This window comes from Panthera leo, chromosome A1 (assembly GCF_018350215.1).
Source record: "Panthera leo isolate Ple1 chromosome A1, P.leo_Ple1_pat1.1, whole genome shotgun sequence".
Classification (NCBI taxonomy): domain Eukaryota; kingdom Metazoa; phylum Chordata; class Mammalia; order Carnivora; family Felidae; genus Panthera; species Panthera leo.
In genome coordinates, this window is record NC_056679.1 from 177,082,532 (window position 1) to 177,098,118 (window position 15,587).

Sequence of the window (15,587 nt, forward strand, 5' to 3'; positions counted from 1 at the left end):
TCCTACCCTCACCCTATGTGCCAGGTCCTGCGGCAAATACTGGGAACTCAGAGGTCTTGGTTGGGTGTTACACTGGTAGTCCCAGTGAACCATGATTGCTTGTGAACAGGCTTGCATAATCCCTTTCCACATTCACTCTGGGTTTGGCTCTATGACTCGCTTTGGCCAACGGGACATTAGCAAGCGTGGTGCAACCAAAAGCTTGATAATCATTTGCTCACTGGGGCTCATCTTCTTGGAAGCCAGTCACCATGCAGAAATGTGAATGATAAGACACCAGGTGGAGAAGACATGCCTGAGAGGATGAGAAGCTATTTTGATGAGCTCCCAGCTGATTGCAGTCTCTATGAGTAACCTCAGCTTATACCATGTGGGCCCAGCTGAGTCCAGTTGACCCACAGAATTGTAAAAATAAACCACCGCTTTTAAAGTTACTAAGTCTTGGGCGTGGTTTATTATGATACAAAAAGGTAAGTGAAACAGAGGTCATTTATCCTAACTCCTGTTTTACTAATGAATGTCCCAATGCCTAGACAGGGGACGGGTTCTAGTTAAATTCAGACAGCAAGTTAGTGGCAGTAACTTTCCAATTCTGTGCTCTCTTTTCCTACTGCTTTTAATTCCTTTGGTGGAAAGCACCAAAGGACTGTGAAACTTCAAACTCTACCAGTGTGGAACTTACACTGTGCCCTGCATGCATACAAATTACTGTAATAACTTGATCCTTAGAAATAGAAAGATTTCTAGGTCATCAAGCCCCCTCACTTTACAGGTACAGAGAATGCAAAACACTAGAGAAAGAGAAAAGCAGCTTCTGATATTTAGTTGTAATGCTACTAGATGATAGCTAGCCCTCTTAGGTAGACCTTGTGCTCTCCTGTTGAACATAGTTTGGCAGAATGTAAACATCAGATGAGGCCATTCTCTGACCATGGATAGATCAAGACAAAGACAAGACCGCTCCTTAGTTACATTTGAAAGCAGATAAAACACGAACATTGTCCAAACCACAAAAAATGACCAAACATCCGTCATCTTGGCTAATGAGGGGTTTCTGCTTCTTTACCAATTACAGCTGCAACCTCAATCTAGTGTTCCCGTGTTCTAGGAACAACTGAGATGCCCCATCATAGAATTACCCCCATTTCCTGACAGCATCTGATCCAGAGTAAAGCCCCACTTCCTTACACCCTCTCCCAAATCACCTAACAACTCTCACTTAAGATTTTTCATGGTGGGTATTCTCCTTCATTGCAACCAGTAATTAGCCCAACTTGTTCAATCAGCGTGTCCCTAGTGGTCTTTGGTTAGTGACCACTGACAGACCTGACAAAGTTCACACAGAGATGAAGGCAGAATTCACTAGGAGTCTCCAGGTCTCCAGCTGTGGTCCTTCTTAGCGCCCACTCTTTTGGTTAATGTCTGTTTTCCCACCACTAGAATTAAACTCCATGATAACCGAATCCTTCTCTGTAACGTTCGGAGCTGATTTCCAGTGCCTAGACTGGTACCCGGCAGAGGCTGGAAGTTTAAAAAATAAGTACTTTCTGAACGAATGACAAAGAGGGGCCCAATATGCACAGGTTCCCTTTCATTTCTCTGCTCTTCCCAGTTCGTGGTGCGTACAGACAGCACCAATTGTTCATCTCCATAAACCCACTTTCCCCAATTAAATTTCCAAACCTCTCACTCCTGGGATGCCCATACTCTCAGAGCCTCCTCCCTTGCCTGAGCTTCTTTCGCTGGCTGGCACCCTCCCACACCTGGGCGCCAGGGCTTCTTAACGCACCTAGAACCCACCTGTCTCCAACATCTGTCCCTATCACCAGCGACTCGCTCACCAGCCTCCCCGCTACCTAGGCGTCTTGTGGACACTGCGGCGTCGAGTGCGCATGTGCGGAAATCGGTCCACACGCAAAATTTCTGACGAGTGAAGAGTTACCTCGGAGTTTCCGTCCCGGTCCGAAGCGCCTGGGGCTGCCAGGAAGTCAGGAGAAACTAGCCGGAAGGAGGATCCGCGCGAGGGCTTTCTGGGACATGTAGTTGTGGCGCTCCTGAGGCCCTGTTTTGAAGGAGCCCTTCATTCTTTAGGTTTGCACGTGCCACTTTCAAAGTCCAGTGCTACTTGCGGCTCAGAATTCAGCTTCGGGGTGCCAAGAGAGATTAGCCTGGTGTTGGCTTCTCGTTCCCACAACGCTCTGCGGGCTCCCCGGCGCCTGCTGGGAGCTGTAGTCCTCGATCGGCGTACTGCGTTCGCCGAGGGGGAGGGCGGAGCTGCCGGCGGCCCGGGCGGGCTGGCAGCTAGAGTGGGTACGATAGCCGCCTCCGCCTCTGCCGCCTCCGCCGTCGCCTCCTCCGCCCGGGCCGTTCGCTGCTGCGCGGGGAGAGCGAGGCGGGGCCGCCGGGGCCGCCATGGAGCCCGACTCGGTGATTGAGGACAAGACCATCGAGCTCATGGTGAGTGCGGCCCGCTGGACCGTTCTTCCGTCCGACCGGCCCCGGGCGGGCCTGCCCACCTCAGCGTCCGGCGCGAGGCCGGCTCCGGCCCTTCCCCGCCGCCGCGGCCCCGACCTGGGCCCCCCGCCTTCCCTGGCCTCGGGGCCGGCGCGGTTCCTCCAGATCCCTCGAGATCTCAGGCCGGACCTGGCCCGGCCCCCTCCATGCTTCTCGGTTCTCATTCCTTCCTCTGTCCTATATCCGGGCCCGTCTCTCGAAGGACCCTCGCTCGCTTCTGCTGTGGCCTTAGCGCACACTCGGTCTAACATCTCATTCTCCTTCTCTTAGAAGGGGATTTTTTTCTCTATTTCTCCGGCCCAGGCCTGCACCGCTCTTGCTAGCCCCACTCAGGCCGAGTGAGATGGTGGTGGGAGGGGGGTTAGGAGGAGATGGGTCAGGGCCTCGGTCTCCGCGTCCTAGTAGGGGTCTCAGCACCCTCTCCCCAGCGTAGGGCTGTGTGGATGCCGGGATAGGCCCTACAGGGGTGGAGGTGGGAGCTGCGGGGTTTGTAGATGTGACGTATAAGGGGCCTCTTTCCCGGGCCCCTGTGGTGTCCGGCTTCTCGGACAAAGGGTTTCCTACTCCGCGATGAGGGATGTTTGCATAGCAAGGCCCCAGGTACTCCGGATTCCATCTCCCAGGAAAGGGAAACTGTAACTTCATGTTTTTCAGCGCTGCTTTGGGAAAATTGGGGAGGAGCGGGGTAGGGTTGTCCTCATCACTGCCGCCAGTTCTTTCTTATTAAAAAAAAAAAAAAAAAAAAGAGAGAGAGAGAATCCTAGGCCCCTGGGGAAGCGATCACTCTTCTGTTACTAGCCATTGGTAGCCATGCCGGACTCCCTGGCCCTACGGACACCCCAACCGCTTTCCGCCTTAGGACTTGGAGCCACAAGGGGTTTTTGGAGACAGGACTGTGAGAGAGTGGTTACCAGAAGCGAAGAATTTGCTGCTTGGTGGATGGATTGGTGGAAGAAAAGAAACATGGCAGCTATTACCTGCCACTTTGAACATTGGGGGAATCAAACTGGGCTTTGGAGAGTTGGGAGGAGGAAGTCTTCAGGGTTTCTTTCCTGTGGAAACCTTGACAGTTTCTTTGTATCTCTCCTAACACAGTAACCACCTCAACCCAGGGTTGAGAGGGAAGATGAAAGAATCTACTTAACCCAGCACAGTGTTTTCCTAGCCAGATTTTCTCCAGTGTGAAAATGTTTATTGAGTCAGTGATTCCACTGGGTAGGGTCGGTGACATCAGAGCCACTTCCCCCATTTAATGCTATAAATAATAAATGGTGACACTGAAAGTCTGTTGGATAGCTGCATGGTTTCTGTGGATGATGGTATCTGGGGAGTTGAGCTGCATGTTTTAAAAATGGAAGTACAGTAGCGTAAATACACAACTTAATATTTGCTGTCCTTTGCATAATTCACAGAACTAGACCTCTCCAGTATTCTTTAAAGCTAGAAGGAAAAAAAAAAAAAAGCTTTGGTTGTTCCTGCTTTGGGCTCGTGTGCACACGTGTGCTTGCTTTTTCAAGGATGTTGTCACTTGTGAGTTTTTCTTTGATTTTCATGTAGTAAGTAATTTTTCCTTTTTCAGTATAATTTATCAAACTATCGTAGTCAAGCCTTTGTATTCTGAAAATTTTGTAGTGGGTTATTTTGGTAAATATCTTCATTGGGATTCCACGTATAGTACATCCGTATTCTTATGGACGTACAATACAAGCACTTAAACTGGAGGAGTACTTCATATGGAAAAATTGTAACTTGGTGCCTCTTTGAAATTGGCTGTTTTGTGCTCCTTCCATTTTCATTCATTTAAAAAATGACTAAAATGTCTTTATTTTCAAAAGACTTAGAAGAAATACTGCATAATTCATTTAGTATTTTTGAGTGTATGGTAAAAAACAAAAAACAAAAAACTCTGCCCTAAATTTGTTGGTTCCCCATGCTCATAACTTAAAGTTTTGATTATACATGATTGTACTTGTCTGTGATCTGAAAAGGTATTTCAGCCTTTCAAGGACGCTATATACTGGAATTCTCAGAAAATTTAACAAAGAGAGCAATTTTGAAATGGCTTTTCATATACGGATTTTGATATTCTCTCAAAGGGATACCAGTTAAGACTCTTAGGCAACCCTTTTCATAAACATGTATGTATTTATTTTAGCGTAGTGGATAGTGCAGGTATTTAACAACTGATTTAGTAAATCCAGGATTGGATGTAGGAATGATAATGCCTTAAAATCTAATTGCATGTGGCTCTCTGTATTCGCTGCATTTTAATTACAGTTTCCAGAACCAGGTTAAAAATACTTTTTACGTTGGTTCTAAAATAACATGATTGAAAGAAAGGAATGGGTTAAACTGATGGTATGTTAAGAGCCTAAAGCATGAAATATTTTTAGATTTTTATGAGTCAGCTTCAATACTCAAATATTTGTGATTGTGCTGCCTGTACCAGTTTGGTACTTAATGGTTAACAGGATAACTTTCATTTGATATTCCAGAGAGTGCTATATTAAAGACAGGAAACAGACTTTTGGGGTATCTCCAGTTTCTTAATCTTCATCCTTCCACTTCTTTTGATTTTGATTCTTTTTCTTTTTTCCCTTGTGTTTTTGTTTTTCTTTTTAGTTCGCTAGGAAATAAAGCTGGTGATAGCCCAATAATTAAATCTCCAAAATATAACCTCCCTTTGTGACTCCTATCTCTGCCTAAGGCTGGGTCCACAAAGAATGCTTCTCCAAGTGACCTACCGCATAGGGTTCAGTCTTTAATATAGACTATAAACTCTTGATTGAGACGACTGAATTTATAATTGCTGATGGTAAATAATTTAACCACCAAATGACTTTCATGGCCTTATATTGGACTATAGTACTTAACTTAGTTTGTGGGACTTGGTTTCTGACTTTGGTAATATGAGTTTTATTATTAATGAGGTAGAGAAGTAATAATCCAGTTGGAAGTATGTCTGTGTCTAGTGCGGTGGATATCACTGGAAAGAATGAAAACTGCATTATGTATCACATGATGTTTTTTAATGCTTGAGTTAGGAGTAGGAGTTGATGTTCAGGCACTCATTGCTAGAAAGTGCTCACAGAGCTGCTGATTGGAAGAGAAAGATGGTAAGTTTTCTCTATTAGAAGATAGCAGAAGCTGATGTTAAAGTTTTAGGAAAGGTAACCCTTGCTTTCTCTATGGGTGTGAGCGTGTGCCCACCCATCACCCCCAAGCACAAATTATACTCTTATTAGCTGTTGGATGGTCCCCCTCTTTGGTAAGTGACCTTAAGTGACTCATTTTCTTTTTGTGTTGTCTCTAAGTGGCTATATTACTTGTTGAATGTAGTAAAATACATTGGACCTAAGAAGGTAAGATATCAATGCTATTTTTTAGAGCTGTTGAAGTATAGGCAGGCTACAAGGCTAAGGAGATGAAAGAAACTAAGTAAAGTTATGGGAAATTTTTCTTTTTTTCTTTTTGGATTGTCCCCCTCCTTCCTGTCATTGGTTCTCTAAGTGGAGTAAGTGGGATTGTTTTTTAGTGACTGCTTTAAGAAATTGGATCTTAGTTTGTCACTATCACTTACCCTCATTTACCTCTAACCATGTGTTGATTTACCAAATGCCGATTAAATAGACAAAGGTTTAATTAAGTAGGGTCCGAATGGAATAAACCACATACGTATACCTACTTATAGACTCATTTACCTGCCTCAAGACACTGTGGCTCAAATATATCAATTTTTGCTCCTGATTTTTGAGCAAGTTAGCTGCCCCTTCAGAAGTGACAAGGACAAATATGATCCTGTGCGCACATCTTGGTACTCCTGGCTCCTGACTGTTCTAACCTGAAAACAGAGAGCTGGCATAGGAAGGTCACTAGGCCATTACATGGGTTCACAGAACAGCACTTAAGGCCACTTGACCCTTGAACGACGTGGGTTTGAACTGTGCAGGTCCATTTATAATAATTTTTTGTTTTTTTACAGTACTGTAAATGTATTTTCTCTTTTAATGATTGTCTTACTATCTTCTTTAGCTTACTTTATGTAAGAATACATTAGGTGATACATATGAAATACAAAGTATGTGTGAACCACCTGTTTATTTTCTTGGTAAGGCTTCCAGTCAAAAGAAGGTTATTAGTAGTTAAGTTTACTATAAGTCAAAAGTTATATGTGGATTTTCTGTTACATGCGGGTCAGTGCCCCTAATCTCCCATGTTGTTCAAGGGTCAACTATATATCCTCTGTTTGATTCTATGATCCTCTGAATTTTGTACTCTCAGCTTCCTGGGTTCCACCTGGTGGTATTTCACTTTAAGGGAAAGAAAGCATTTCAAGTCCTAGTAATTTCAGTTACAGATTCCCTTCTAGCTTTTCTTCCCACATTATCCCTCACTTATTCTATATTTCAGCCAGACGGTAGACCAGGGTTCTTCAGATTCTGCTCACATTATTATTATTATTATTTATTTTTTTTTTTTTCTTTTTCCCCCCATGCATTGAAGGCTACCGATACTTACTGGCGGGACCTAATAGTTGGCTCTCTGGCCAAACTGGCTTCAATCAGATCTCAGCAATTCTCTCTTCCGCCTGTACTGAGAAAAGTCCTGTCTCCTCAAAACACAATTTAGGTGCCACCTCTTTTGATGTCAGTTTACGTTATGGTGGCAGATACTATTTTGTTTTTATAGCATTGCCTACCCGATGTTCACTGTTAAATGAAATGGATGAATTCTGGCACTTTGTGTTTATCTTGTGGCACGTAGCATTTTCCAGGCTTGTATCAGAGTTTCCTGTTTGTGTCTCCTATTAAATGATAAACTCCTCGCAGTGCCTTCTTACAGTACACGTTCAGTAAACGTTGAGTTGAATTTTCCTGTTGTTTATATGCATTATTGCTGTCTGTCTGGTAATTCTCACCTGTATCAGTAATTCTCTTAATGTATTCCTAACTCATATGGGACTTAATCATACCCTCCTGTATATCGTAAAAGCTTGTGATTATGTCTAAATTTCCCTTCCAGAGGCTGTATTGTCTTTTGAATCCTTCACAATGCTTAGGACTTGGGTGTGTAATAGGTACATTGATTGAAATTAATGTGAGGTATTTCTTTTTTCATGCTGTGAAATCTTTTTAAGGTTTCCTTTTGATAACTTTTAAGACAAAGGCGTAGATGAATAGAGGAATAAGACTGGTAAGGCAGAAGAGGAGAGTGATGTGTGGCACACACACATCTATAGACCATTGTTTACTGTTTATACAGACATCCTATAAAACCATTATTTACAGACTTTTACACCCAACAGATAGATTTACATACATCCCAGAGAGTGGTTGATAGCAAAGTATTGAGGAAACCCAATTCCTTTTATACGTGTTGATGTGAACTTGCCAAACAGTAAATTCTGAGGAAGCGTGATTTATCAGCAAGGGCATGGACTTTAGAGGGAAGCACCCAAGTTTTATCCTAGCTTTGTCACCTGCTGGCTGTGTGACCTTAAGAAAGTTAACCTTTCTGTGCTATGATTTCATTATTGGTAAAAACAAGAAAATGTAGGTTTTGCTCTGAGTTGTTGGGAGGATGATGGGAGAAATGTGTGTGAAAGGACCTTGCGGAAGCTTATCTCAGCAACTGCTTGCCGTGCTAACTTCCACCAGTACAGGGACCGGGTTTTGTAAAGCACAGTCAAGGCAGATGGTGGGAAGAAAGTTTTATTTTCCCCCCTTAGTTGTGCATGTATTTATTTGTGAAGTTTTACAGAGGCCTGACATTGAGTTGCTTTAATTATATGTTTCATGAGGTATCTCTTTAGAAGAAATCATGAAATCGTACAGAATCAGTATTATTTTAGAAATTTGGGAAGTGGAAGGAGTGTTACAATTATTAAGAACTGTCAGTTAGACTTAATGGCCTGTACTCGAACTACAGAGAGAACCCACCCGACCCTGCTTTAGGTATCCTGGTAGAAAGAGACTGGTGATTCGTTCCTATTAACATTGAGCATTGTGATTTACGTTTGATCAGTTTAATTTTGATGAGGAAATTAGGATTTTTGAGTTCTTATTCTGGTTTAAGCAAAGCTGATGATTTTGACCTTTAACAGAATAAGCAGTGAGTATTATACAAGATTTCCTCCTGAGTTGTATTGTTGTTCATTGAATTAGTTGACAAAGGGGGAAAAAACCTGTTGGTCAAGAATGTGCTTGTTAGCTTCAGTTAAGTTTCTGCTGATCACAATTGCCTAACAGGAAGTTTGTCTTTGTAGGCAAATGAGAGACGAACCAGGAGGACCTGACAGTCCAGTAGGGTATTTCTAACCTGGAGCTTATTATTGTTTTAACAAAATTCAAAGATTGCAGAGTTCTGTGATGTCAGCAGGAAGCATTTTTAGGAAATTCCCTCTCAGGGTTAGTCAACAATGAAGAACTTCACAGAATGGAAAGCTGTGAAGTAGAAACAGTGGGACATTAACTTGTAAAATGAAGGGAAAAAAAAGTCTGTGAGTAGAGAGATTGATAAATATAATAAGTGTAATGAATATGGGAAGCCATTCTAATAGCTTGTCTCTGATTCACAGAAGAAAATTTAAGTGAGAGCTCTACTGTTGAGAAAAAGGAACTTGAGTCATTTTTAATTTTTATTTTTTTTTAAGAGTTAAATTGAGAACCCTTAACCAGTTTTGGGAACTAATAATAAAATACATTTTGGTTCTGTGAAATGATTGCTTGGGAGACTCAAAGAGAAAGGGACAGAGAACAGGAAGAACTCAGTCTTTGCACTTTTGGTCTGGCTTCTATTAATCTTTGTATCTCTAGCATTAGGGCCGCCACGAATTAGGCATTCAGTAAATATTTATTTGAAGGGAAGACCAGAAAATTAACACAGTAATACAGGAAAAAGCTTGATGACTCAGGAGGTTCAGAAATGAGTCCATTAGTCAGATTGTGGTTGTGTTTTGCTATCATTGCTCAGCATTTTGGTTATAGCACCGAGTTACACTTTGAAAAGCAGAGTATATTCTTTTTAGCAGTTAGCTGCTAGCTAACTCGCTGCTTCTATCAGAATAGGGTTTTCAGTTTATTCTTAGGCTTATTCTAATATCACTTAACGGGAGAAGCTTGAGCACTCATTCTTTGCTTGAGATTTTACATAAGTGATCTCTCTTTTAAGTTGTGGGTATTAGGATACTTTCCTAAGATTGCTACGTTATGGTGAGGCTAATCATAGACTTGTATTTCAGTCACTCCCGTTGCTTTGCTTACAATGTGATAAATCAGAACATCTTCAGTGATTGCCTATGGACTATTTATTGACAAATCTTGGAATTTTAAAATTTCTTGGTTTCAGTTGGATTTGAGATTCTTTGTCACAGACAGTCTTTGCTGCTAAACACAAAGACTTACTTGGCAACATTATGTGTTTTATTATAAATATTGTGAGCCTCAAAATTGCATGCCTTTGTTAAAGAAATGCTTTTTTAAGTGGTAAAATATGGAGCGTTTGCCCTTTTAGGATGGCTTAACTGGTTCAGTTGTGTTTTAGTTTGGCTAGGCTGAAATATTTACTCTTCTGTATTTTTGTACTTCTCTATTCTGACGTTAACTCCGGACCTTTGAGAGTAAAGCTTGGTTTCTTCTGCCCCAGGAATCATGGCCTTTCTGATCCTTAGACGTGGCAGGCCACAGTGCTCTGTGGAAAGGGGATGGTCTCTACCAATTAGTAGATGTGGGACTTTGGGCAAGTTATTTCTTCTCTCTTTTTTTTTTTTTTTTTTTGAGAATTAAATATGAGTAAGAAATGTAAAGGTCCTGACCCATTAGTAACCCTAAAGGTAGGTATTATAATTACTGCAGGAACATTTTGGCTGTAGGTTTTTAAGGAAGTAGAAAATTTATATGTAACTAACAGTCTTTTGACTGATTTTTAAAATTTTTATCTATGTTATTCTGTAAAATGGCTTTTTCTCTCTCCCTTATAATTTGTTTGTATATTTGCAGTCTGATGGAGAAGTTGGGATGGTAGTAAAAGAATGTTGATACAATGTTGACTCGGCTTATATATTTAAAGGTGTTATTTAGTAAATTGTTTATTAGTGTTTTTTAAATTATTTTCCTTAGTTTACCCAATGACTGGTCATTGTAGAGGGTTGGTCTTTATTGAGTCAGAAGTTCACTCTTAAAATTATGCCATGTGTTTTTAAAATGTCGTGTATTTCAGGTGAGGTTTGAAGATTTGGGTAATGTGTAGATTTGATGTCTTATAGGTAGCAAACCAAAAGATTTCTTGTTAGGTGCCTAAATATCTTTTTTGGGAGGTATTTGAGCCTTCCTATATCATTAATTTTTTTGTAATGCTGGAGGAGCTGTCTTAGAAAATGGGTAAGGAAGTTCATCGTAGCTGAATGGTCTGGGACAATTTATGTGGATAACGGAGTAAGTTTTTAGCTGCTCTCATTGGAAATCGCGTATTTATCATGAGTAAAAATTAATATTAGGGAATGTTTCCTTCTCTACCATGTAGAATTTCTTATCCTTTTGTCGGCACAGAGGTGAAGAATGCTGCTACAGAACTTTTATACCAAATAGCTGACTCAGGGGTTGTGACTTTTCTGTGCCTCAGATCCACCACTCCGATGACCCTTCCTTCCATTTCTTGGTGGCTGTCCTTTGCCGCTGGTGCCATGGTGGGTGTACGGATTGCTTTCTGTCTTTCAACAGTTACCGAAGTGCATGTTTGGGATTTTATTGAAGAAAGCTGGATACAGTAAACGGAAAGAATCTTGGAAGCTGCTTGACTGCTGTCTTTTCTCAGACTAGTCTGAAAGGGAATACCCCCATTCATTCTGGATTGGTGGATCTGAAGTACAAAATATTTTCCAGGTAAGCAATTACCCTGTATTGTTTTGTTGTATGGACCTCAACTCACTGAAAGAAACTTAAAAAACAGAATTTCTCTACTTTTTTCCATTGGTAGAGACAGGAAGGATGTTAGATGTTTAGATACAGTGTTCGTGTCTGGGGTGGATTAGTGAAGGTGCATGTGGCAGAATTGCTGGTGGACGCTTGGTTTTAGTGTGAGAAGGGCAGTTATTTTCATTGTAGGCCCAGATGGTTTATAGTTATAATCTAACAGGGAATACGGAAAACAAGGGAAATTTGGGGAATAGCTTATAAAATACGGAAAACAAATGGTAATTTCGAGGTATTCTCTCATGATTTATACCTGATACCTGGTCAGAATAGTTTTTGTAGTTACTATGTAAAGCAGTGGTGTTTCATTCTTAGCACTCTTGGAGGGTCTTCTCAGGAAGATTTACTACCTGTAGCACCTGTTTCTTGAGCATCTGCTGCGTACCAGGCACTGTTGGAGGCTCTTTACACACATTTCTGATTCAGTTGGCACATGCTTTTACCTTACATTTTACAGATAGTGAGATGAAGCTCATAAGCATTAAGTTCAAGTTGCCCAGGGTCATAGAGCTAGTAAATGGCAAAGCCAGGCTTTAGGCTTGAGTCTTTATGCTTCCAAAGTTCTGGCTCTTTCCATGTGACTACATTTGCTGAAATTTATACTTCAACTTCTGGATTTTCAAATTGTCCATCTGCAAGAGCAAGGTGTGGTTTTCTATGATGGGTTTCCACTCAGAAAATACCTGACTGGTCATTGTTTGGTGTGGCATTTTAATTATATCTGGTGCTTTTTCTGCTTGATGAAGAAATTAGAAGATCTTCGGTCAGTTCGTCAAGCGAACGTACAGGTAACTTAGGGAGTATGAGAGAGGCAGTGCCTTTAAATGTCAAAACATGGTTTATACAGGGAAGTATCATTTGGTCTAGTGAACTCGAACCTGTATCTTCTCAGTTCCTCTTTAGTTTTTACTGGTTATTTAAATAGCTCAGTAGCTTTTTACATGGACTTCTTTTGACCTGTAGTTTGTCAGCCTTACAAATAAGACATTGTTGGGTAACTCTCTTAAAAACGTGCCTTTTTTGGGTAATATTCCCTACAGAATCCATTTCTTTTAATCTTAAAAAAGAATATCTTTTTATCATAGATGGATACTCTTGCATTGTGATCCTTGTTTTAGTTTAATTCCTTTATATTTGCTAATGTTTCTCCTAAGTGAGCATTTTACACGCTTGTCATCTGAAGAGCTATGAGGGTGGTGTGGTGGGAACAGTAAAAATACTAGCAGTTAACACGTACTGGACACTTACTCTGTATTGAGCACAATTATAAGCACTTCATTTGTTTTTTAATGTTTTTATTTTTTAGAGAGAGCGAGTGAGCGAGCGAGCAGGGGAGGGGCAGAGAGAGAGGGAGACACAGAATCTGAAACAGGCTCCAGGCTCTGAGCTGTCAGTACAGAGCCTGACGCGGGGCTCGAACTCGCAGACTGTGAGATTATGGCCTGAGTCGAAGTCAGACTCTTAACCGACTGAGCCACCCAGCACCCCTATAAGCACTTTATGTGTATAAACTTTGTATGTTTATAGTAACCCAGGGAGGTAGGTGCCATTGTTTCTTTACTGATGAGGAAACTGAAGGATAGAATAATTAAATAATGTGTCCAAGATTACACGTCTAGTAAAAGACAAAGATGAGGTATGAATTCAGGGAGTCTGGCTTCAGAGAATGTGCTTCTAACATCTGTGCTATACCGCCTGTAGTACTAGTGTCCTCCTGTGATAAAAAGAGGGGTGGAAATCCTGAGGGCTAAAACTGAAATCAGTGCAGAGGAAAAGGAAAATTGTTGTTGAATATCTACCTCTTACCTTTGGTATAGAAAACAGTCTAGATCTCAGTTCTGTGGTAGCCATCCAGTACTGTCAGGCTGTTTCCCAAGATGACTCATGGTAGGGTTTATTGGAGGTTATCTTCCAGAATAGTCTGTCCGGTAGAACTTTCTGTGATAACGAAAATGTTCACTGCCTGTGCTGTTCAGTATGGTAGTCGCTAATCACATGTGGTTATTTTGAAATGTGGCTCTGTAACTGAGGACCTGAATTTTAAATTTTATTTAATTTAAATTTACATTTAAATAACCACCAGTGCATTTTTAGAACTTACCTTAATCCTAGGTCTGGTCATTTGTTTAAACCCCTTAGAAATTTGATCTGGTCACAGGCTCAAAGCAACTCCTTATTCCAGGTCAGGGCACATTAACCAGCTATGCAAGACTGATGTATAAAACCAGAATTCCAGTTTATTAACGATATGTGCATTTTGGTATGATTAATATAAACTTTTTGAATTTTTTTTATTTTTGAGAGAGAGAGGGAGAGAGAGAAGGGGGGGAGGGGCAGAGAGAGACAGACACACAGAATCCGAAGCAGGCTCCAGGCTCTGAGCTGTCAGCACAGAGATCGACACAGCGCTTGAACCCACCAACTGTGAGATTGTGACCTGAGTCGAAGTCAGACGCTTAACTGACTGAGCCGCCCAGGCACCCCAATATAAACTTTTTTGATATGTAATTTGCTTATTGGTTCCTAATTAGTATACCAGTTTAATTTTTTCAAATAAGAAACAAAAGTTAGAGGGACCCGAAGGTTCAAACCTAGTGACTGGCATATTGTATTTATGTGTGTAGACTTTACCTATCAGGTTCAATCATAGTCGGGTGGCTTAGTTGGCATGAACTCAACCAGAGAAGTGAGATATTTGCTGGACAGGGACTGAGGCCACCTCGGTCCCACCCTACGTCAGGGATGGGTGGTTTTTCCCTGTGGCAGAACCTCTTTGTTTGCTTTTATTTCCCAAATCCTTTTCTCATTAAGGCACGTGTTTTTAGACTAGTTAGTATATTCAACTTGAATGCATTCTTGACTTTATAGGTCTCGGAAGCCCTTTGTTTTCCTTCAGGTGCCTTTATCACTGCTATGATCCATTTTGTGTTCATTTTTTACTCTAAGAAAGCAGTTGGATGTTTTTGCTTCTGTGTAGCCTCTTTTTACCAAAACAGATTTATTAGCTTATTTAATTTGGTCATATAGTGTGGGGTAGAGTAAGAACATACTCATAAGAAATAAATTAGGTAGTACATTCTCTTTGCATTGTATCATGTTATTAAAAGAGCTTGTTTTTAGCTTACTTTATCGTTACTTTGGGACTTGTTCCTTCTGCTCTTAAAGTACCAAATTTGTATTTTAGGAAGTTAACCTTTCAGGTGTGTGCAAGGTGGGTTGAAGAGACAGAAGGCACGGAGACCAGTTAGTTCACGTGAACAATGGGGAGGGCAAACCGAAGCAGCGACAGTGGGTGTGAGGAAGGTGGGGAGGACTTAAAAGATGTAGGTGATAGGATCTACAGAACTTGGGGACTAGTTAAAGGAGTAGGTGATAGGTGAGTACAGTATGAATTTTAGGTTTTTGCCTTGGGCACCAGATGGATGTTTACTGTCTTTTCCAAGATAGAGAGTACTAGAAGAGCAGACAGGAAGTGGGAGTGGGGGAGGGAAAAAGAATGAGTTCCAATTTATAAGGAATTTGAATTTCCTATCAGTGAATCCTCCAAGAAAAGTGTCTAGTGGGAATATGAACATCAGAGAGAGCAGGGAGAGAGAGAATGGGTTGGGAATTTTTATTTTGTTTCAGTGGTAGCTCACTTTACTCAGAGTTCTGTTTCTCAGAGTGTAGATCTAGAAATCTACATTATCAGTGTATGGGAATGTTAACATAAAGGAATGGGCTATAACTCAGTTCAAATGACCTTGATACTGATCAAGAGGTATTACCACTCTCCTTTTTTTCTGAACCTGAGTATTCAGATTTAGATGCAAAGGAGTTTGCAAATTAAGTTCCATGCATCTGGTGACAAAAATTAGGGGGAAATAGCCTAAACAGTGAAGGTTCTGGATCAAGTGTGACATGGGAAATGAAAATTTGCTCTTCTCTCAGCCTGTCTCAATTCCTGACTGCTTCTCATCTAGCTGTGATAAGTGTGATTATGGTTTTTTAACGACACATTTTTAACATCACAGCATGAGGTCTAAGGACAAGCTAGCTGTTTTGGATCCTAGTCAGTTGAAGAAAAGGTGAACTATTCAAGTGGAGTGAAAATTAGCTGTGTTG

At 41.2% G+C, this 15,587-nt stretch overlaps 1 protein-coding gene and 1 long non-coding RNA gene across 5 annotated transcripts in view; one reads left to right on the forward strand and one right to left on the reverse strand.

The window, feature by feature from the left end:
- Window positions 1–1,927, reverse strand: part of LOC122224670 — a 58,882-nt gene extending 56,955 nt beyond the window's left edge. The window contains exon 1 of the long non-coding RNA XR_006204880.1: window positions 1,801–1,927. This is a non-coding gene — a long non-coding RNA (uncharacterized LOC122224670). The remainder of the gene's footprint in view (window positions 1–1,800) is intronic.
- A 38-nt stretch (window positions 1,928–1,965) lies between these two features.
- The window catches only part of FBXW11 (F-box and WD repeat domain containing 11), a 120,086-nt gene continuing 106,464 nt past the window's right edge, over window positions 1,966–15,587 (forward strand). For 2 of the 4 annotated variants that reach the window (XM_042946729.1, XM_042946758.1), the window contains exon 1: window positions 1,966–2,457. In XM_042946729.1, coding sequence (XP_042802663.1) covers window positions 2,413–2,457 — 45 coding nt within the window. In that variant the 5' untranslated portion in view covers window positions 1,966–2,412. Of the gene's footprint in view, window positions 2,458–3,926; window positions 11,394–15,587 lie in introns of all 4 variants that reach the window. The other 2 variants (XM_042946748.1, XM_042946738.1) reach the window with 2 other exon arrangements.